We start from the raw sequence: 22852 nt of genomic DNA, 5'->3' as shown, positions 1-22852 counted from the left end.
ACTAAGCTATGAAACTACATGTTATGGGATTTAAGAAGGGGACAAAAGAATTTTGTGCCACAAATTATTGCCCAAGCAGTGGACTATTTCAGTGAAAAAAATCAAACTTCTCTCAGTTGTATGACCTCAAAGGATGTTACATTATGTAAGGAGCTACAGGGTGATGTCTTGTGTATGCAAAGTGTGGGGGGCTTGCCCGTTTTCCACCTAGCAGGCCATGGGAGGCTGAGGTGGTTTCAAGGCCCATATATATAGCAGGCCATGGGAGGCTGAGGTGGTTTCAAGGCCCATGGATAATGCACATCCTGGAGTTCATTAGTGTAGTTTGTTTCCTGTGTACTCTGAATAAGTGTAAGCATGTAGATGTGGAATAGATGCAACCCGTTCTAGATACACTCTGTTAAACACAGACAAGTAGTGGCGAAGATGGAAGAGTGAATTATGGGGAGAAACATGATGTCACATGTACATCTGAGAGTGTGCGAAGAAGGTTATGATATGGAGACCCTGAACTGTCAGAGGGAATATGGGTGAGGTGGAATTCAAGATGAAAAACAATATAATAAAGGACACATGGGTAACAATTGGACAGGATAAGATTCAAAAGATGTTTAAGCAAGTTCTTTGTGCAGAGGATGATAGGGGACTGGAATACCTCGCCAGGAAGCAGGTAAGGTGAAATGTGCCTCAGGTAGCTGAAAGAGGGAAGTGGGCACGATATGAGCTGGCAAAGCTCTTCAGGGATTTGCTGCTCAGTGAGGTGGGCTCCACAGAGCATGGATCTGCTTCTGGCCACAACTTCAGTTGCTCAGCATAGGTCTACTGAAGCTTTGCAAATAGAGGCCATAAGTGAGTAATATTTCATTGTTTCTTGTTTCTGTTAGCTAATCTAGTTGCATGAGGTAAAGTAGATATTTTTTTGGTGCAAGAGTTGAAATGTGAAAAAGGTTATAATGGAGTTTTGGTGACAGGCCCTTGGTGCTGTCTACTCCTGTTACAAGCGGATACTGTATCAGTGCCTTTGTACTGACAGGACAACCTGGCAACTAAAACATGGGAATTAGTCAGCATAGCATCCTAAATATGCTTTGTTCATTTCAAGGCAATGGTATTTTGAGCTGGTCATGAAAGAAGTAAACACCTGGATGGTAATCTTTGTTGAATGCTAATGAACTTTGGTGCTGTTTATACCCCATGCAACCCCACCATTGTTTCCTGTCCCAGTCGTGCCTTTGTAAACGTTATGATGACATAACTACCTTGGGAGTACATAGAACATTAATGAATGGAAAACTTTGCATAATTAGGCCTTACTTTGCTAAGACTAGTGGCAACCTGAGACAGCCTCATAATGCCACATTAAGCCATTCATGTGGTACTGTGGTGAGACAGCCTTGGAGTAAACTCGAGCCAACCACGTGAGCTTTGTAATGTCTCACTGCTTCATCCTACTGAGTGACAAATGGTTGTATGCCACTTTTCTTTTATGACTACAGATGGGCCCTTTTAGGTACTGCAGTGATTGAACAGGGGGTGGTGTCCTGAGACATGGGACCTGTAGCACCTGCTACAGCCGGTCATGCTGGGCACTCTGCAGTGGTACTGAATAGAAATAAGCAGGGTTTGAAGCTGTGCAGTACAGATATGCAGCTACTGAGAAGCCAGGTGATTTAAAATGTTTTGTTGCTCTTTTGTTTTACTTTTAGGTGTGGAGTGAGAAAGACTATTTATTTCTGAAAAACAGGATATCTAGCAGCCATCCATACTCCTATTATTTTAAAAGGTAACAGGAATTGTACTCCTGTTCATCCAGGAACATTGTTGCATTTTGCTTGTCTCTCATTCCCTAACCCTGTCCCTGCACTGTGATCATAATCTGTTCCATGATGCTTCTTTCCTCGTGTTTTACTTCCCGTTCTGTTTGCATTACTCTTTGTTGCATCTTTGTCTGGCTTCTTTATCATATCTTATGTATGCTTGTAGTGTTCCATTTTCTTTTGTGTTTGCTATCCTTTCATTTCTCCATGTTCCACGTGTTTCTGATCGCTGCATTTTTTATCCTTCCCTTTGCACCATCTGTTCATTTGAGTGTCGCAGATGCAGTCCTTATTTCTTTGCTTTTTGGCATTAATTGGAAATGTTGACGCATTTTAGTCCCACCTGATGGTCTCATCCCAAGACTGAGCAGAAATGTCTGTGCTATGTCACTTAACAGGCGGAGGGAGGGGCATTTGATGGTGAAGATATGTTCTTTGATGCGTCCGTGGTTCCTGTAAGAAACAAAGGTCATGTTCAGAATCTCACCCTGAGCAGTGATAGTTAAAGCCAACCTTTTGAGCAGTGTTTAGCATGTAAACATTTGCTTAAAGTTTGAACTTCTCATATTTTAAACAGTTGTCTTGGTATTCAGCCCACAAATGAATGGATGGATTAATTTTGTCTTGGTGAGGAACATGTGAGGCCGTGAATATGTATGTGATGTATATCTGCACCTGGAAATAGCCTCCAGCTTGGCTTGAGAAGAAAGTGTTTGAAATGGTTATGTTGCTGGCTTGACATCACTGCTATGGGTCATCTGCATGATAATTTTAGCCACATTCTAGGTAACCTATTCCATGCTGAATACTGTAGTAACAGGTACTGTGTTCATTAATACAGTGAACGCAGCAGCGTAGCTTAGAATAATGAGGTGTGGCCAGTCTTAACCGCTGAAGACCATCTTGGATTTAAATCCTTTCAGCTGCATGTTGCTCCTTAAATGTTTAATTTATTAGTGGATTACAACAAAAACAAACCCAACTGCAGCAACCAAATGAAACTGTAGAATTCCCCAAAGCTGGCAGAAGACAGCGCGCAATATGCAGCTAAATCCAAAAACTTGATGAAACCAGCAAGTAATCGTACCAAAAAACGTTATTACAGAGAAAGAAAGCACTTTCACGGTAATACCATATCGCACCATATCGCTTCTTCAGACAAACATGAATGGTGACAGAATAACTTGTATGCAAATTACATGATCTCAAATAGCTTAATAGCCAATGAAACAGACATTCATGCAGCCACATTCTCAGCTTAAAGGCATATAAGGTAGATATTTACTAGCATAAAATCTAATAAAAAATAATAATAAAAACATTAGCACAATTAAATAAAACATGAAAGATATTCATAATTAAGTAAACAAACAACAATAACACAGAAGGGGGTTCTTTGCATTTCTGTCCTTTCTGTGTTTCGTTGTCGAAAGAGTATTTCCTCCCCATACGAATAGGGAAGGGCAGAATCGGAAAATCCAGCTGAGACTGTGGGGGCAGTATCTTCCTTCTAACCACTGGACCCAAGTCATTGTGAGTAGCTGGTTCAGTACTTTTAGAAACACCAGGACAGTCCATCATTGGTGTGAACACAACTTTGCCTTCCAGGTATTATGTGTGATCAGCCCAGGTCTGCGAGGTGGTGATATAGTGACTCGTACTGAGGTGGTTGAGTTAGAGTGGATCTTGAGGTTGGGGCACACTTAGCTATGGGGCTGAATGATCATGTCCCCATTAAGCCTGTATTAAGGAATAAACGGTTATAGGGCGTTTATTGTTGTTTGTCTACATAATTATGAATATCTTTCATGTTTTATCTGTTTGTGCCAATGTTTTATTATTTTTTATTAGATTTTATGCTAGTAAATATCTACCTTATATGCCTTTAAGCTGAGAATGTGGCTGCATGAATGTCTGTTGTATTGACTGTTAAGCTGTTTAAATGATGATACAAGTTATTTTGTCACCATTCATGTTTGTCTGAAGCGGTATGGTATTACCGTGAAAGCGCTAACTTTCTTTCTCTGTAATAAAGTTTTTTGGTAAGATAACTTGCTGGTTCATCAAGTTTTTGGATTTAGCTGCATATTGAGCTGTCTTCTGCCTGCTTTGGGGAATTCTACAGTTTTATTAATGGATTAACTGAGTAAGTTGGTCATTCTGGACCCTTTTCAACTTCGACCCAGACCACAGGGAAAGATTGAATGCAATGTCATGACCTTGTATACAACTTCATTAATGCTGCAGCCTAGCTGCAGATAAGCTGTAACTATTGAACTTTACATGAAAATAAAGGCTTTTGCATAACTAAATTTGATACCCAAGAACCAAAAAAACCCCCTAAAGGGCATGTTACCATGGAAGCCATACAGTCATCTGAATAATTTTATTTGTGTAGAATGGGTTCTACAATGTATTCATTATGAAATGAATGATACCTTCTGACATTCCATAATTCACAGAATAATCCAGGAAATCATTTAAGGGCCTTGTGCAGCTGAACAGTTTGCACTAAAAAGTTCCTGCTCCCATGATGTGACATGTTGGCCTTGATGAGGAAAGATCTTGTTGCCTAATTTACATGTCTCTGAATTACAGTTACGATAGAGACCTGCAGGTGGCGGTAAACAGCTGCTTGTGTAGGCATTGATATCCACTGCCATTGTGGCACCCAGAGGTAGAAATCCCTAGTGTCTAGTGCTCCCCGACCCCCTGATCCCCATCTTGAAGTTGATGTCATTATGACACTCAGAGGTGGTGTAATCCCTGGTGTCTTGTCTCCCTCCCCTTGGTCACTGTACTGATGTGACTGTTATGACATGTCACTGTAGAGTTGGCCGTGGTGTCTCGTGTGTCCCCCCATCCCTGTACTGATGTCAGTACTGCTATTGGACTTCACTGTTGAGTTAGCCCTGCTGTCTTGTGAACCCACCCAATCCCTGTACTGATGTTAGTGCTGTTGTAGGACTTAAATGAGTTATCCTTGGTGTCTCGTGTCCCCCCCGATCCCTGTACCATGTTAATGATAGGCACTCGAACACTGTTTTTGGCTGCGTTCTCTACTATGATGTGGAGACATTGGCCATGTTGATCTGTAAGGTGGAATGATTTCTTGAATTGATTGGCATGCAGATGCATTCCTGGAGGTGGTAGTAATTAGCATATGCTTGTCTCCCAGACTGCCTCATTAGCATTCAGCACAGCTGTTTAGACAACCTTCTGCAGTGCTGTGTGTGTTTGTATTAGAGCTCTGTCCAGCTGTGTGTTAGGGCTGTTACTGAATATCAAAAGATTACTACAACATGTACATAAAGGTGTGCACGTTATGGTACCTTCTTTAATTTCTCCCACAACTTTCTCATGTAAAAACATCTGCAGTGGTCTTTATTGCTTTGCATTTGGCACTGCAGCAGTGCTGTTTGCCACCCATGATTGACCATGTTCCTTGCTTTGTGCCATTAGTGATTTTGCTCAGGTCATTAATGCACTATTTTACTCTCACTAATACTGCACATGTATTGTGACCCACAGTTAGTTTCTTTTGTTCATATTTTAGTTCAGTTTTCATTCTGGGACTATGAGAATAGATTCCTTTTTAGCATCAAATGGGAAACGGACATTTCGCTGGACAGCAGTGCATTTGTTCACTCAGAAGTGTGCAGGGGGCACTTTCAAACATTTTTTTCAGGTGTTATCCCTCCCTTTCTTGGGCCGACACACCCACACGATCTACATACTCTGAGATTACTGTACTGTGACTAAAGATAATCCTGTAAGATCTGGTGGTCTCAGATCTGGTATTCACATTTGACTTGCATGTTAGTGTTCACACTTTTTCAGTGTCAAGCACTTGTGTACTCATCTTTTGTCATGCTCCTGGGACACAAATTTTTATTTATTAATTCTGCTGTTATAAAACCAAATTATTTCCTGTGATTTTTGATCTGGCACATTTTGTTTGAAAAAACATGCCCACTACGGTTTTGCCACATTCTGTGGCTTGTGCATCATGAGAGTTGCTCTCTGTAGCTGTACAATGTTGAAAGCTTCTGAAGAAAACATGAGATGGAAAGACTCAGCAAGAATATTTTGTATCACTGGTGAATGTGCATACAGCACAGAAGGTCCGATGCAAGTACGATCTTGGCATTTTGTGGCAGTAAGAGCTCTCATCTGCAGGTTCTTGCTGGTATATAGACATGACTGCATTAGAAAAGGTCTGTCAGTTCTGAGTCAGATGCAGCATTGTGAAATCTGAAACTGTTTGACGTGCACTGAGGTTGTTTAGGCCAGTTCAGGGTGATTTCTGTGCATTTCCAAAAATGCCTTGCAGTACTGGCATATGTAGTGATGCTTCTTTTGTATGCTGCATGCTTTCCTGGATACCTCATCAGCAGAAGTAGCATCCCCTTTCACTTAGAACCTAGATTTTATTTCTTGCTTGCTCTTAACTTTTATCCTCCTCGTGGTGTAGTCTGAGTCATATATGAGATAATGAAGTAAGCCAAGGAATTCCCTTTTGCTAGAATTGCCTCTCCCCCGAGCCACCTTATGCTTCTGTCAATGATGTAATAAAACAGTAATTAATGAGAAATTATAATGTTTCATGTGCAGAAATTTAGAATATAAGACATGACATTTTAATAGTGGTCCAGTCTTGATTTTTATCAGGTATTTTTCCCTATATGTTGAGGTGCAGCATTCCGTAGCTGCGCGACACACGTGAGATGCTCCTGTAGTCTACGTCTCTTAAACTAGATGCAACCCTCCAGTAGAATTGGTGTCAGCGGATATTGTGTGAGGCTTATTCTAGTGGCTAGCCTCATATCACTCAGTATCTCAGAGCAGGAAATCTGGACAAAGCTAAACAATGGTGTTACAAAGGCCTCATTTATTGTTAGAATAACAAGTTTTCTGTTCCTCTGCATTTTCTGAAGGAAATGAAGTCTGAATCTCAAATATATGTCATTATTTAGTGACTTCAGTCCTAAATGATTTGCCAAAAAACACAAATTTTATGAGGAGCAGACCAAAATTATGAGGTAGAAATCTGGACAGTTGAGAGGTATGGCTGTCATCAAAGGGTCATTCACTCCTTTGTTTCATAAAGACTACTTCAGCTAGAAATATTAACCAGCAGTGCTCGGAGCCAGTACAAAATAACATCATGTAAGTGAACCCCTGAAAGCATTGCCAACATATTAGCAGACTAGGAAATACTAATCAGCAATGCCTGGAGCCGGTACAAAATAACATCACATATGTGAACCCCTGATGACATTGCCAAGTCTACTTCAGCTCTATCAAGAACCTAGGAAATACTAACCAGCAGTGCTCGGAGCCGGTACAGAATAACATCATGCACGTGAACCAGCATATTGGCAGACAAATTAAGTTCAAAATTTATCTCCCTGTCTTGCTCAAATTACTCGCAGCATCTTAGCAGGCATACACTATCTCCACCCCCCCCACCCCCCCACCCCCAAGTCACAGGTGAACAAGTACTAAGGACGGTCTCCATGTCTGAAAACACTGCCCAATGTGCCAGGTTGTATTATTGTCAGCACCAGCCACTTTCTTTCGGACTTCTTATCAAATCAGTTTAATCTCAGCCTCTCCACTGGATTCTTGCCAGCGATATGAAGAACTGCTGTAGTTGTACTACTCTACAAAGGGGTACCCATGACTCACCCAGGCAACTGAAGACCTGTCTGCCTTATCGGACGTATCTGCAAGGCAATGGAGTGCATTACTATGGACTTCATAAATAAAAATTATTTGAACCAATCTGGGTTGTTGAATTGACTTTTAAACCTGGTGGACTTTTTGAAGAAGTCATATTACAATAGACTGGTAAATTGATCACATGGCATAACTGACCTTAGCCAAAGCCTTTAATGCCATTCCACACTTGGACATCATTGATATTCTAATCCAGTTAAATGTAGACCCCTTTGTTACTCATTGGCTAGCAGACTGGCTCAACAGCAAAACTCAGTCTGTTAGTGTTTCAGGCACATTCTAACTAAGAGTGGTTGCCATCAGTGTCCCCTATGACCAGTTTTGGGGACCACTCCGCTTTGGTATCTACTTTTCTGACATAAAGTAGATGCCAAAAGTCTGTGGCTCACAAAATTTGCAGATGACTGCAAACACAGAAAAATCATACATGTCTCAAGATGACCCACACATTCTCCAGGTGTGTCTATCTCATGCTAACAGATGATACTTTGACCATGGCCATAAAAAAACAAATGACAAAAAATACAGCATTTTGTCCTGTGGCAAATCTTGGCAGTCCTGTTCTGTCACATAGGTGACACCCCACAAAAAATTTTGACTTGACCATTAAGGACTTTGGCATCTTCACCGACAATGACCTAACCTCTGACCATCATGTGGCCACTGTTAGGAAATAATTTTTTAAAGCCAGACTAATCACCAGGAGCATATTTTCTAGAGCCAGGGAAGTAATCCCCCCCCCCCTTAACAGGCAAATGGTGTATAATTCCCCCTTTGTGTTATTCTTGGTTAGGCATACAACTCCGTTTGAGAGACAACAGTATTTCCTTATAAAAAAAAACAAAACATGCATGTCATCTAGAGTTACACTGGCCATGTTAAAGCTGTCACTCTTCTTTTCATACTAGCTATTAAAATCTCTGCCTTGCCTTAAAGTCCTGTGCGATTTCCTACACATCCACAAAGCTACTGCCACCATAAACTACATCTGAAACATAAGAAGGACCTGTTGGTGTGATAGATGCATTTCACAGAGGATACCTCTTTTATGGAATTGACTCTACTTGGAAGGAAAGCAGAGTAGCTCCACTGACCGTTTTTAAGCTTAACATAGATGACTGGGTGGGTAGTCGTAAGTACAACCCTGGGTCCTCTGGCCCTTTTGGAAAGGGGCCAAAACTAATTTGGGTTTGGTTTTAATTCATGCCTTAGCAAACTTGTTGGACATTTGCCTAGGCTACAAGTGGTCCACTGGACAACACGCAGAGTCGCAGATTAGGCCAAGATCAAGTCAAATGCATCTCTGTGGCCTTGGATAGGTCTTTGCCCACTAAATGATTGAGATTCATTACAGGGCTCACTGAAGAAAAGGTAGGCTCTTGTAAAAATTATAGTTATCAATAACTTATTTTTTGTTATACTTGGTTCCCTGTCTTTAGTCGGTGGCTGAAGCTCATTCACTAGGCTGCCCATGTCCAACTGCCTCAGAGCCCTAAGATGAGGCCCTGAGGAGCAGCTGCAAGTGCCCAGTACTGGCATGTAGAGCCAGCAGTGACCTTGTGTTTTTGTAAAGCCACCAAGCTGGTCACTGATGACGAATCTGTAACCTTTGAATCTCCCAGTGGCTTTTGGGATCTCCCATGCTCAAGGGAACTGAGGCACTGTCAGTGCTGCACAAATTGCTAACCTTACTTAAGTATAACTTGCTGTGGAATGTTGACTCTCATCCTGTCATCTGACTCTCTGCTGCCTTAGATCGGTCAAATCTAGGTTCCAGCCTTCCATGCTTACAAGTTGTATTTAAATCCTGTAGTGATCTTGTGAACAGCTGTCACTATCCATAGAATTTACTAGGCAAGTACAGAACAGAAGTAAATTTCCAGGCCTTTCTACTGTATCTTGTACACCTCGAGACAATACAGAGACATCTATTTACCTAGCATATGTGGAAGGAAAGTGGAAGACCTGGGGAAAGCCCAGGTAAACACATGGAGGACATGCAGACTATGCATAAAATGCACACCAGTCAAAAATTAAACTGGACAACCTCTTGCTTAGAAGCAATAGTGCTGCTTACTTTACCACTAGGTTACCAACTCCACAGATCCCAAGCCCAGCATGGTCACATTTTCATTGTATACTTCACCATGTAAAGCGTATAATACTTTTAAAAACTAATATCCAGTTGTGTCATAATGCCAAGTGCTTTTTGCACAGTCATAGCCTATTTAACTACCAGACGTTTACAGCTGGTAATGGGGTGGGATCTGTGATTGGAGGGTGGGATCTGTGATTGGAGGAGTTTAATAGTGACAGTAGCAATGATATTCCTAAACAGCCCATCAACATGCATTGGGGTGGTTATTGTGACATACCAGGCCTGTGGGTTTGCCTGCTCTTCCTAGAATCCCATTTGTTCAGTCTTCCTTTTCAGCTGTGCACAGGCACTGCTGTTGCTAAGCCTGTACTCATTGCATTTATTTTTCTGTTTCTTTTCCTCGTGCAGCATTGCATGTACCTGCATGTGAACAACTAGATCCTGAAGCCTTTATTTCCTGCATGTTAGTCTGCCAAATGCATCCTATTGGCATATTTCTGCTAGTTTTATTTATGGTTCTTATGTTGACAGCAGTGAAAGTAATGTTGTCTGTTTTTTCAGTGGTGTCATTGGGAGTGGACTGTGCATCTTCTCAGCACACAAAATCCTGGATGCGTTTCTCTTTCGGTACTCCTTGAATGGCTACCCCTACAAGGTGAGTATAAACGGTGTGGAAACTGTGCTGTCCTTATTTCAATTTCATTTAATTCCTGTTTCCCAGGGGAAAAAGAAGTTGTTTTTAAGCCTTCCAGCTAACTGAGTTCTGAATGCCAGCTTACAGCATTATTGTATGTTGCTAGATACAGGTAATGGATGGTGCTAGTTATCCTACATTGCTAGATACAGGTGATGCACAGTGCTGGTTTTCCTATGTTGCTAGATACATGTGATGCAGGGTGCTTGTTATCGTACGTTGCTGGATACAGGTGATGCACAGTATTCATTACCGTATATTGCTAGATGCAGGTGATGCACAGTGCTTGTTACCGTATGTTAGATACAGGTGATGCACAGTGCTCGTTTCATTGCTAGATACATGTGATGCACAGTGCTCGTTATCGTACGTTCTTAGATACAGGTGATGCACAGTGGTCGTTATCGTATGTTGCTAGACACAGGTGATGCACAGTGCTTGTTATTGTACGTTGCTAGATACAGGTGGTGCACAGTGCTAGTTTCATTGCTAGATACATATGATGTACAGTGCTCATTATCCTATGTTGCTAGATAGAGGTGATACATGGTGCTTGTTATCATATGTTGCTAGATACAGGTGATGCATGGTGCTTGTTATCATATGTTGCTAGATACAGGTGATGCGTGGTGCTAATAACTAGACTTGAAAAGCCTGGGGGCATCAAGCAAGGAGAGATGAAATAAGCATCATAGAGTGCTGTTCTGTATGGGGAGCAGAAGTTCTGGGTAGTGTCCCTTGGCACATGATAGATCCCTTGTACTTCCAGAGGTCAAGAAGAGACAAAGGGGGGAAATGACCTGCAGCTGACTTACCATTTCCATGTTCCTCCAGCTTCACGGCAGTTGACTAGTGATCACTTTGGCACCTCAGAGGTGGAGATAGTCCCAGCGTGTGTGTGTGTGTGGGGGGGGGGGGTCGTTGAGCTAGTTTGCAACCCATCTAGTGACATAGGGGTTTATATTTAAGCTGGTGAGCTTATCTGTAATGCCCGAGTGAGGTATTGTATCGAAGAATTTTGCGAGGTCCAGGTAGGCTGTGTGGACCACCTTCCCCTCGTCAATGGCCTTGGTGACTGTTTCAAAGAAATCAACCAAGTTTAAGAGGCAGGATCTGCCCTTAACAAAGCCGAACTGGGTAGGATCCAGTGTCTGTAGGTCCCCAATATCTTTATTTATGAGGTCCATGATGATCCTTTCCATAGCTTTGCAGACCAAGCTAGTCAGGCTTATGGGGCGATAGTTTCCAGGATCCGTTGAGGCACCACCTTTGTGGAGAGGGACCACTGTTGCTGTGCGCCACTCTTTGGGTACATATCCTGTAGTAAGGCTGAGATTGAACAGTAGTTTTATGTTTGGGTTTAGCTCTTCTTGGAGTTCATGTAGGACACAGCCCGGGACACCGTCTGGTCCCATTGATGCTGTGTTTTTTACTTTGGAGTGGGTGGCTCTTACCTGAGCATCTGAGATGTCAGGGGGGCAGCACTCTGCTGGGATAGATATTTGCCCTTTTGGTGGGGAGGGGAGGGAGAAGTTTGCGCTGAACCTGTCAGCTAGGATGTTGGCAATGTCTGTGGCTTCGGTGTATTTTTTGTCATTTTGGACTAATTCTGAGCATATCTGGGAATTCCCACCCAGGTTCCTAACATAACTAAAGAAAGCCTTGTGATTATCCTTTGTGTCCTGTGCAATTTTTCTCTCGAAGCTGGCCTTAGACGATTTTGAGTGCCCGTAGTTTTTTGCTAATACTGATCAGAGATGCCTTCCCTTTTTGGGATTTTGCTCTATCATGTAGTAGCTTCTTCCTTCTATTGTATAGTTTGTTTATGGCTGGGGTCCACCAGACAGGACGCCTGCCTTTGGAGGATTGGGTCTTGGTTTTGTTTGGGATTGCATGATCCCTGCATTCCTGAAGGTGTTCATAGAATGTGTTTAAAGGATTCTGCGGTCTGGGCCGTATTTTCCACAGGCCCGGAGTCTTTGAAGGATTCCACCTCTGTTTTGAGGAGTGTGAAATTTGCTTTAGAGAAGTTTTTCACTGTGGTTTTCTGGGCAGGGGGTGGGGTTTGGGATGTGAATATCCAGTGAGATTAGTTTATGGTCTGATCTTACCAGTGAGGGATACACTTGTGGTCTGGAGCATAGAGCCCCCATGTTGGTGATCAGGTCCAGTATGTTTTCCCCTCTTGTGGGAGTGGTAACAAGTTGTTCCATAGCATTTGAGTTTATAAATTCTAGGAACCTTTGGACTAGGGTGTTGGAGCTAGAGTAATGCTCCCAGTCTATGTTTGGGTAGTTGAAGTCGCCCAATATAATGGTGTTTGGAGAGACCTTCATATTTTCCAGTGTTCTCAGGAAGGCCGAGTGGGGTTCCTGGGTTTGGGAGGGTGGTCTGTAGCAGGCTATAAACTGGAAGGCAGTTTTACCCACTGTTAGTTGCACATGGATAGTCTCTGATGCTTTGTGCTGTGCCACCAATCTGGAGGTGTGGGTATCTTTGACGAATATTGATACTCCCCCTCCTTTTGTGGTTTGGTCCAAATTTTGGGGCCGAAAAGCATGGTATGAGGTATAACCTGGTAGTGCTGGGGTGCTCTCGGGAGCCGTGAACCAGGTTTCTGTTACTGCACAGATATCGATGTTCTCCATGCTAAGGAGAGTTTAGAGTGCGTGCATCTTGAGGTTTAGACTTCTGGCATTGAGTAGCATTACTCTTAGTTTCTTATCCCTTGTGATACCTATGGAGGTGGGTTTGTCTTTTGAGCCTTGCCTAAAAAAGGCACTATGGGGGTGGCAAGAGCCTTTGCCAATATCCGAAAGCCCAGGGGTGACGGGTGCAAGCCGTCCCTAGCGAAGCATCATGGCTTGTTGAGCATGTCATCCCAGGCTGACAGGCATTGGATCCCCTTTGAATGACACCAATACTTAAGCCAATTGTTGAAATCGATCATCTTGTCTTCATATTGTGGCATCATTCTTGGTGAGGGTAAGATGCTACTCAAGGTCAGGGTCATATGTGTGGTCTGCTATTCTGAGCTGTAGTACAGGTTCATAATGTCTAGGATTATACTAGAAAGTAAGTGCTTTGCAGCCTTTGCTCCAAAACCCTGTCACTAATCTGTGCAGCAACATGGGATACAAATCAAAATGCTTATACTAGTTCATAGGCCTGTATGATATAAATATTGCACTTTTCTCTCTCCTTTTTTGGTGTTTTCATTTATACCTGCCCAGTCCATTGTGGCCAGTGTCCTCACTGGGTGTCCCAGAATCAACACTGGGTATCCCAGAATCCTAATCGCTAATTGAACCCGGGTTGATTGTGCTGTACTTGGGGCTTTATCCTTGTACACCACTCGAGTAGCAATATTGCACTTCTCTTTGTGGCCATCTTTCCTTACTTTGTCATTCTTTCAGCTATGATAGCTTTAATTAAGGTGTCATGCACCAAGTTATTTCTTCTTTGTGAAGTCCTTTTAGAATTGGTGAGAAATGCAACCTCCTGAATAAAGGACCCAAGAGAGGTCAGACATTGCAAATGTTTGTTGCAGTACTCCTGTTCCTGCTGTAGTGTCATTGATAAAAGATTGCCCCCACTTTTGTTATTTCTGAATGATTGTCCATTTTAGCTGACTGACCTTGCAGGCATGCTCAGTAGTCCTTGCCAAAGATTTGTCCTTCACCAAGGTTTCCATTAGCAGGGTGTACTCAGTCAACGGGCCTCTTCCAATAAGATTTCCATTATTGTGGCATTTAAAAAGCTTGTCCTCAGGGTTTCTCTGCATTGATGCTTCCATTAGTATGCAGACTGAGCATGTCCATCTCCGGTGCTTCTCCAGCAAGGTTTTAATCACCTTGTCATGCTAAGTGAGTATGTGGCGAGGTTTCCTTTAGCAGGCATGCTCATTAAGTCCATCCCAGGGACATCTCATCTAGCAACATCTTCATTAGACTGACATGCTCAGTGAGTCCGCTTCGCAGGGAATTCTACATTTGAACTGTCTCCACCTCACACCCCCACCCCCGGCTTGGCCTGGCTGTAGACAGATACACTTATACACATGGGTGAGTTCAGCTGCTTTAACAGCTGGACACAGAGTTCAGCTGCTTTAACAGCTGGACACAAACCATGTGAAATTATATGTTGTAATCAACCATAAAGTACTGTAGATGGGATCAGAACAAGGGTCCAGAGATGGTTACCCTTCTGAATCATGGGATTGGCAGTAAGAGTAATTGCCTTCCTCACTTGTAGAAACGTGTTTAAAATTTCTGGTTTTAGAATTTCAAAGTTTAGAAATACATTTTTCAGTGTAACTGTCTGATGAAACAGATGTGGTTTATAAATTTGTATTCTGACAGTTTTTTTTATAATTTGAATGTATGATGTCTTAAGGAAGCGGGTGAGCTAGACGTGGATTTAATAAAGGGATTGCTGGTGCAAATTTGTACAGCCTAAAAATGGAAGGGGACTGCATTTGGAGTCTGACGGAGTACTGGATATCGAACTGTTTCTTCAGCTTGATAATACTTACAGAGAATTCTGCAGCATTTACTTTTGTACAGGAAGGCCAGGCCTACAGTAAGTAGAAACTAGAAAGCAAAGAAGCAGTCTTTTGTGCAACTTGCCATGCACTGTTTAGTTTTCTGATATTCTGAAGAGTTCAAGTACTGTGGATATGGGCGGAGTGCTAACGGATTGCTTTCTGTCTTTCTAAGACATGCAGATGGGACATGAGGCAGGATTCATTTAATTCACCAGGTGCACCATTAATATTCTGGCTTTGATATAAATGTGTGTGATGTGGGGGCTGTATGGCTTATAATCTTTACAGAACTCCTGTAGTAAAGTAAGGAAATTGCCCTTCTTAAGGGGTAATATGAACCTGCAAAATGCAGACAACATTGAAGGGAGAGCAGTGAGAAGTCATGCTGAAGTACATGAAGCTGCGTACCATGTCAGTGACAGCCTTGCATAATCAGCAGGGTTTCAAAGCCTGAAATGCAGTATTTGGGGGAATCCCATAAGTGCATTAAGTACTTGGATTCTGGAGTCTTCTCAGGGAATTTTAACTAAAGAACAACAACAAAACCTGTCCCTCTGGTACACTGTCAGCATGGCTATAATGCCAGTTGACATGGTCCTTACCGCACCTGCTAAATGCCAATTTTCATTTAGCTTCCTGCAGGAGTCATCTTGGCCACAAAATACAGAGGAGAGACAGCACCACGCAGACATGTTCACTTGTGTGGCATGCAATAAATCACAGTGGCAAAAACATTACATCAAACTGGCTGTGTCACCTAACTTGTGTACCTTATGTTCAGTTATCATACACCTTTCCACAGGGTCTATATTTATAACAACAAAAGATCAAATGATTGAATGTTGTTATATCAAACTCAAAAGTTCAAATTTACAAGTCATCGAACAACCAGAACAGCAATTTTTTTTTTCCCCAGGGTAAAAAAAAATCACTGTTCCCAAAAAAAAAAAAGACATTAAAACATTGCATAAAGTGGGGGGCTGTGCCTCCCGCACACCCCCAATTAGATATACTAACGCCGAGATCACACTATAGTGCCGAAAATGGCAAAGTGACGGAAACGGCCAAGCGACTTCTTTCCCAGGGAAAGAATTTGCTTATGCCGCTTCGTCATTTTGCTTTTTCGACATTTCAAGTTTGACCAAGACACATTCGACAAAATGCGTCTTCGGGTCATCTGATAGGAACCCTATCTACACATCACTCCTGGCCTCCACACAGAGACCTAAATTAGAGAATAGAGAACATGCTGTAACCAGAGATTTCAGGAAAACGTCCGATGGGTGGAGATTGGCCTGTTTGGCCTGTAAAGATTATATTGTAGGGGTGCTTGACTTGTGCAAGGGAAGTGACAGACCAAAATCAGATTCCACAAGAGTCGTACAGAACCATCGTTAGAAAGGGGCTGATGTTAAAAAGTAGTTTTCAAAACTGTCACTAGCCTTTATGTGAAAAATCTATCCATAGTCAGTATATTTATAAGCTGTTATAAGCATGCTGTTAGACTTAAATTCACAATGTACTGCTTAGGTACATTTTTAAATGCTTTAACCACGGACTGTGAGCTTAGGTGTTGTCATTCTGTGTCTTGGAAGATGAAGCCCAAATGATGGCTGTGATGATGCTTTTATTACAGTTTAAAAGCTGCAGATGAAAGCCTGATGGCAGAGTGCAGTGCTTCAGCTGTGCTGTAGCAGCTGACATGTTTGGCATACTATTGTGGGATTGACATTTGTTGTTTACTCTTGGATCTGCTACAGTTCCTTTACCAGATACAGCTGTCTAAGGTGAAATAGTACTCAAGTTTCAGTTTCTAATAGTCTAATGAGCAGCTAAGCAGTTTTACATTTGTTTTACATTTAAAATATTTTTCCTTCTTTTAGCTTCAGCATGGTGACTGGTTTGGAGGTAAATCTGTGGGTCTCATCATCCTGGACATTAATGGGCTAGTCGTCAATGCTTATGTCACACACGTACGTATCTGCAGTTGAAGTATGTGAATATTAATACCATCCGGCCTGTTATTCCAATGTGTTTGATGCAGAGTTGGTCTAATAACAGGGAATTTTGCCATTTGATTTTTGCATATTCTTTTATTTTGTAACCTGAGGTAGATTTATTTTCTGGTATAATTCCTACACCTGTAATACAAGCTTGTGCAGTGCAAACTGCATCACTGCTCTGTGTCACTGCATTTTACCCCATTTTTTTCACTTTTGTTCCAAGGCAAGCTGGTTTCTAGTCAATGAATCTGCTAATAATTTTCATGACCTGATAAAGGCAGAATTTTTTATGTAACATTTTTTATTGTGACATTTACACATGTAAGCTGTAATAAGCTAGTCACATAAGGCAACATCATCTTCTGCACCCCCAGCCAGATGTTCTTCGTGTTTCACTGTTGCAGTCATTACATTTGGGTTATCTGCTTTTAGGTAGCCCTCAGTTGGCCTGATTAACAAAGTTTTAGGTCCTGCGTCGGTTGCTGTCCCTGCTTCCATGACGTCAGGGGTATAAAACATGCAGCCGCAGCCGACGCCATTACATCAGTCTTTCTTGCCGTGCGGTGCCTGAAGCAAAAGCAGTTCGCAATTGCCGGTCGGCCGACTCCTGAAATTTTCGTTTTCGAGTTTTAGAACCAAAGTCTTCAACTAAAGCTAAGTACCCCGTTGGGGAAACTTTTTTTTTCTTGCTCCTTACCAATGTCACAAAGTTAATAATTGCATTACTTGTGGAAAGCAAATACCTCATAAAGATTTTCATTCGTACTGTATTCCTTGCTGGTGCTGCGGTGCGTTGTCGCCTCACACTAAGACGCTGTCCGGTTCGATTCTCAGCTAGAGCGTCTTCTGCGTGGAGACATGCGTGAATGGGCGTACCTCCGTTGAAGTTTGTGCGTCAGGGCTGGTAACTCTGCACGTAAAAATCAACTACCAATCATTAGCGGACCAGAGTTCCGCTGTGGCAACCCCTAAATGGGAAAAGCCGAAAGACAACAACTGTATGCCTTGCCTAGACCCTGACCACGAAGTACTTTGCTGTCGGTTTTGTGCTTTATTTAATCAGCGCACTATCCATTGTCCGTATATTTTTGCCTTTAAATATTTCGGTTCTCTGTTTAATTATCCAGAAATGTCGTCTGTTAACCATCTGACTACTGAGATTCTGAAAAAATGCAAAGATAAAGACAGACAGGCCGCCAAGGTCCAAACCTGCCGATAACGCTTCTAAGCCAGTCACCAGTTCGCCGGTACTCAGTGAGGCACGTTCGCAGCTCCTGATACCCGCTACTTCTGATTCGCAGGCCTCTACTGACTCCCATTCGTAGTCTGGTATGCTGCGAGATGCTTCAACTATGGAACACGTGGATGTCTCTACCTTGGATGGGTCCGGAGCCGCTGTGCAGGCACCGGCTTCTGAGGGTGTATGCAGGCCTATGGACTTGCATATTAAACCGACGCCTCCTTCTTTACTTAGGCCTAAATCTCGATCTATGTCTAAAAAAAGACACCCAGGCCACATGCTCAGGCCTCTAGGCCTAAAAAACAAATTATAAGAATGGCTGAAGATCTAATAACTGTAATTAGGGGTAGCCAAGGCCTAGGACTGAAGTTGATTATGAATCTTCTGATCAGGATTCTGTTTTTCCTGATTCTTCTGATGATCTGGATTTGCCCTTATCTACTTATGAAGACTCTGATGCAGAGGACTACATTCCCTCTGCTTCCCCTCCTGAGGGTTTTTCTTTTGGGGAAACCTTACATACTCTTAGGGAGCATTTCCACTGGAAAAGCCATGATTTTTCTGATTCAAAAAAGAGGCTTCGGGATTTTCTTTCTCCTACCTCAGCATAAGCCTTTAGCTAGTCCTCCTGTACTAGACATTGTTGATGATGCTTTGTCGGAATCTAGTTTGGCCCCTGATTCCCTGCCTCCTGCTCCCAGAAAACCAGATACTACAGGGTCCCTGAGTCCCACAAGTTCCTTTTCAAAAATCCTATTGCAAATCCAGAGACTATTTCACAGGGGCCTAAGGGCATTAAGGCTTCTACTGCTTCAAAATCCTACCCCTTCTGATAGAGACTCCAGGGTGCTGGATAGATGGGGTAAGAAGGTTTATACTTCTGCAACCTTGGTCATTAGGGCTTTAAACTGCCAGTTTCATATGTTAAAGTATCAGCAACATGTTATTGGACTGCTTAAACAGAAAATTATGTTGATTCCTGACTGTGTGAAAAACAAAGAATTACAGGATTTTATGCATTCTAATGAACAAGTTGGAAAACATACTTTGCAATGTGGTTTTGATTCATTAGAGGCCTCTTGCAGGGCTGCTGATGTTCATCGTGCATACAGCTGCAGTAATCACATATGGGTTCTCTGCCGTCAGGCGGTCCCTCGGTCGGCCGAATTCCAAAGTCTAGGTCCGGCGTCGGTTGTTGTCCCTTCTTTCCTGACGTCAGAGTGACAGAGGTATATAAGACACGGCCGACGCCATATTCTTCCGTCTTTTTTGCCGCGCGGTGCCCGAAGCAGAAGCAGTTCGCAAGTGCCGGTCAGCCAGCTCCTGAATTTACGAAAAATTGGAAACCGAAGTCTTCTTTAAAGCTAAGCACCCCGTTGGGGAAACTTTTCTTGCCACAGACCGATGTCAGACAAAGTTAACAATTGTATTTCTTGTGGGAAGCAAATACCGCATAAGGATTTCCATTCACTCTGCATACCTTGCTTAGGCCCAGACCACGACGTCTCGGGCTGTCGCTTTTGCGCGACTTTCAATAAACGCACTATTAAGTGTCGGGCGGAGTTCGCCCGACATTATTTTGGAAAAGCTTTTGATTATAAAATGTCGTCGGAGACTCCGACTACCGTTTTGTCCAAAAAACGCAAGGACAAGGACCGACACTTGAGGCCCACGGTCTCCACCGACACCACACCAAAACCGGCTCCCCGTGGTCCGGTTCTCAGTGAGATGCCTTTGCAGTCCCTGACTACCGGCGACACTTCCTTGGCGGTGTCTTCTGTAACCGAGACCGCAGGTTCCTCGGCCCTTACTCAGACTACAAACATCAAAGCCACTGTGAGTGTTGAGCCTCCTAATGTGGACAGGTCCACTTCCACCCAGGGTGTCTTTAGGCCCTCATCTTCCTTTTCCATTAAGGCCTTTACTAAGTCCAAATCAGCCATGCATTCCAAGAGGCCTGTTGTTCAGGGCCCATCCCCAGGCCCCATGCCTAAAAAGCAGATGCTTAAAATGGCTGAGGATTTAATTACTCTCATCAGGGGTTCCCAACCCTCCCCAAACAAGAGACCCAGAGTGGAGGAAGAGTCTCCCTCTTCTGAACAGGGCTCCATTTTCTCAGAACATTCTGATGTAGAGGAACACTCATACTCTCCTTATGAAGATTCCGATGCAGAACAGTCCATTCCTTCTGTATCTCCCCCAGAGGATTTTTCTTTTCGGGAAACCTTGCACACCTTGAGGGAACACTTCCATTGGGAAGGCCAAGACTTTTCTGATTCCAAGAAAAGGCTTAGCGAATTTCTTTTGTTACCTCAACACAGACCTCTGGCTATACCTCCTGTCTTGGACATACTTGATGATGTTTACTCGGAGGCTTGTCTCAATCCGGATTCCCTGCCTCCTGCCCCAGTCAAACCTGATAGGTACTACAGAGTTCCCAACTCTCACCAATTTCTTTTCAAAAGCCATAATGCTGACCCTGAAACCATTTCTCAAGGCCCCAAGGGAATGAAGGCCTCTACAGCCAAGAATCCACTACCTTCCGAAAGAGAATCTAGATCCTTAGAAAGGTGGGGGAAAAAAGTATACACCTCGGCCACCCTAGCCATGAGGGCCTTAAATTGTCAGTTTCATATGCTTAAATATCAGCAGTTTCTGTTATCACAATTAAGAAATAAAATGTCTCAACCTGAACAACCAGATTTGAAGGAATTGCAGGATATGGTGCATAGTGCAGAACAAGTGGGTAAACGCACCTTACAATGTGGCTATGATGCCTTAGAGGCCTCAAGTAGAGCTGCTGTTACAGGATCAGTCATTCATAGGCATGCCTGGCTTGGGGAACAGAGCTTACCTGATCATGTTAAAGCTAAACTACTAGATGCTCCTTTACAAAAGGATGTACTGTTTGGTACTAATGCTGAGGAGATACTACGGAAGATGGAAGAAAAAGCTAAATTAATGCAAACTGTCCAGGTACAGCCACCTCGGTTTAGCAGAAATTGGCCTTCAAAAAACTGGTCCTTTCCAGCCACGGACAAGCCCCAAAGAGGTAGATACAGGCGCTCAAGGGGCAGAGGACAATCCCAAGGATCATATAGAGGCAGACAATGGCAAACTCCAGCACCAAGAGGTGGCGAAGACAGTGCACAACAATACAGAAAACAAACCCAATGACTTCCTCCTTTTCATGCCAAGCAAGTCTCAGCTGGCAGCTCCCTTGGGAGGAAAGCTGACATTATTTACAAGAAATTGGCATATTATCACAACAGACAAATGGGTCCTGGACATTATAAACAGAGGCTACAGATTTCATTTTCACACTCTTCCAAAAATGAGAGGCATGCCAAACCTGCCACACAATCAAAGGGCAGAGGCACAAATACAAATTTCAAAACTCATGAACATGAAAGCTATTCAAGAGGTACCTACTCACGAACAAGGTCAAGGTTTTTATTCCAGACTATTTCTGGTACCAAGGAAAGGAACAGACTGGAGACCCATTTTGGACTTATCCATCCTAAATACATTTCTACTCGTACCAAAATTCAAGCTGCTCACATTACAGCAGATTCTTCCCATGCTGGGCAAGGGGTTTTGGCTGGTAACATTGGACCTCAAGGAGGCATACCTGCATGTCCCAATCAGACAAAGCTGCAGAAGATACCTCAGATTTCTTGCAGGTTCAATCCACTATCAATTCTCTGCATTGCCCTTTGGCTTATCTACTGCGCCCAGAGTATTCACGAAATGCCTGGCATCAGTAATCTGCAGACTTCAAGGGATACAAATTTACCCTTATTTGGATGACTGCCTGATCCAAGCGGACAGCAAGCACATACTTCTGGAACATCTGGCTTATGCAACACGGTTACTGAATTCTCTGGGATACACAATCAACGAAGAGAAATCCAGGCTAACACCATCTCAGAAAATAACTTTCCTGGGTGCCAACTTGGACACAAACACCCAGATGGCCTACCTTACGCCAGAAAAACAAGGGCAACTAACTGAGTACTTCAAAATACTAGCAAATTGTACCAGGCTTACTGCAAGGAAAATCCTGCAGGCTCTGGGCTTCATGGCATCTTGCATTCTTTTAATCCCATGTGCAAAGTTGCATATGAGAACTTCAATGGTACCTAAAAAACCTATGGTCTCAACACAGCCACAATTTGGAAACAATAATACCAATAATTCCATGTTTGCAAAAGGAATTTCTATGGTGGGCCCAAGCATGTCAAGCAAACACAGGTCTCCCATTCTGCAAGCCTCAAGCAAATCAAGTCATCACATCAGACCTCAGATTACGCCTGGGCACATGACAGGCAGGTGCATTCAGGGCAAATGGTCCCAAAAAGAAAAGCACCTTCACATCAATCAGAAAGAAATGCTAGCAGTAATAAATGCAATTACAGCATTCAAGGACCTCCTGCATCCAGGACAATTATTGATAAGAACAGACAACACCACAGTAATGTGGTACATAAACAAACAAGGAGGAACACATTCATACCCCCTGTGCAGACTAGCCATGACACTTTGGAATTTGGCTCTGGAATGGCAAATCGAACTTCAAGCACAGTACTTGCCAGGTTTGGAAAACACGCTGGCAGACAATCTAAGCAGAAATATGACAGATCCGCACGAATGGAAGTTGCATCCTCAGGTGTTTACAAAGATAATCCAAGCATGGGGGAGGCCAGACATAG

At 42.9% G+C, this 22852-nt stretch overlaps 1 protein-coding gene across 2 annotated transcripts in view; it reads left to right on the top strand.

Annotated features, from left to right (window-relative positions):
- The window catches only part of SMPD2 (sphingomyelin phosphodiesterase 2), a 423565-nt gene that overhangs the window by 38582 nt on the left and 362131 nt on the right, over positions 1-22852 (top strand). Inside the window, exons 3-5 of one of the 2 annotated variants that reach the window (XM_044076593.1) lie at positions 1707-1783; positions 10219-10312; positions 16781-16870. In XM_044076593.1, the coding sequence (XP_043932528.1) occupies positions 1707-1783; positions 10219-10312; positions 16781-16870 (261 nt within the window). The remainder of the gene's footprint in view (positions 1-1706; positions 1784-10218; positions 10313-16780; positions 16871-22852) is intronic. The other variant, XM_044076594.1, reaches the window with a different exon arrangement.

This window comes from Protopterus annectens, chromosome 7.part0 (assembly GCF_019279795.1).
Source record: "Protopterus annectens isolate FY-2018-M chromosome 7.part0, PAN1.0, whole genome shotgun sequence".
NCBI classification, from domain to species: domain Eukaryota; kingdom Metazoa; phylum Chordata; order Ceratodontiformes; family Protopteridae; genus Protopterus; species Protopterus annectens.
Note: the sequence above shows the minus strand (reverse complement) of the source record. Positions and strands in the feature narration are given on the sequence as shown.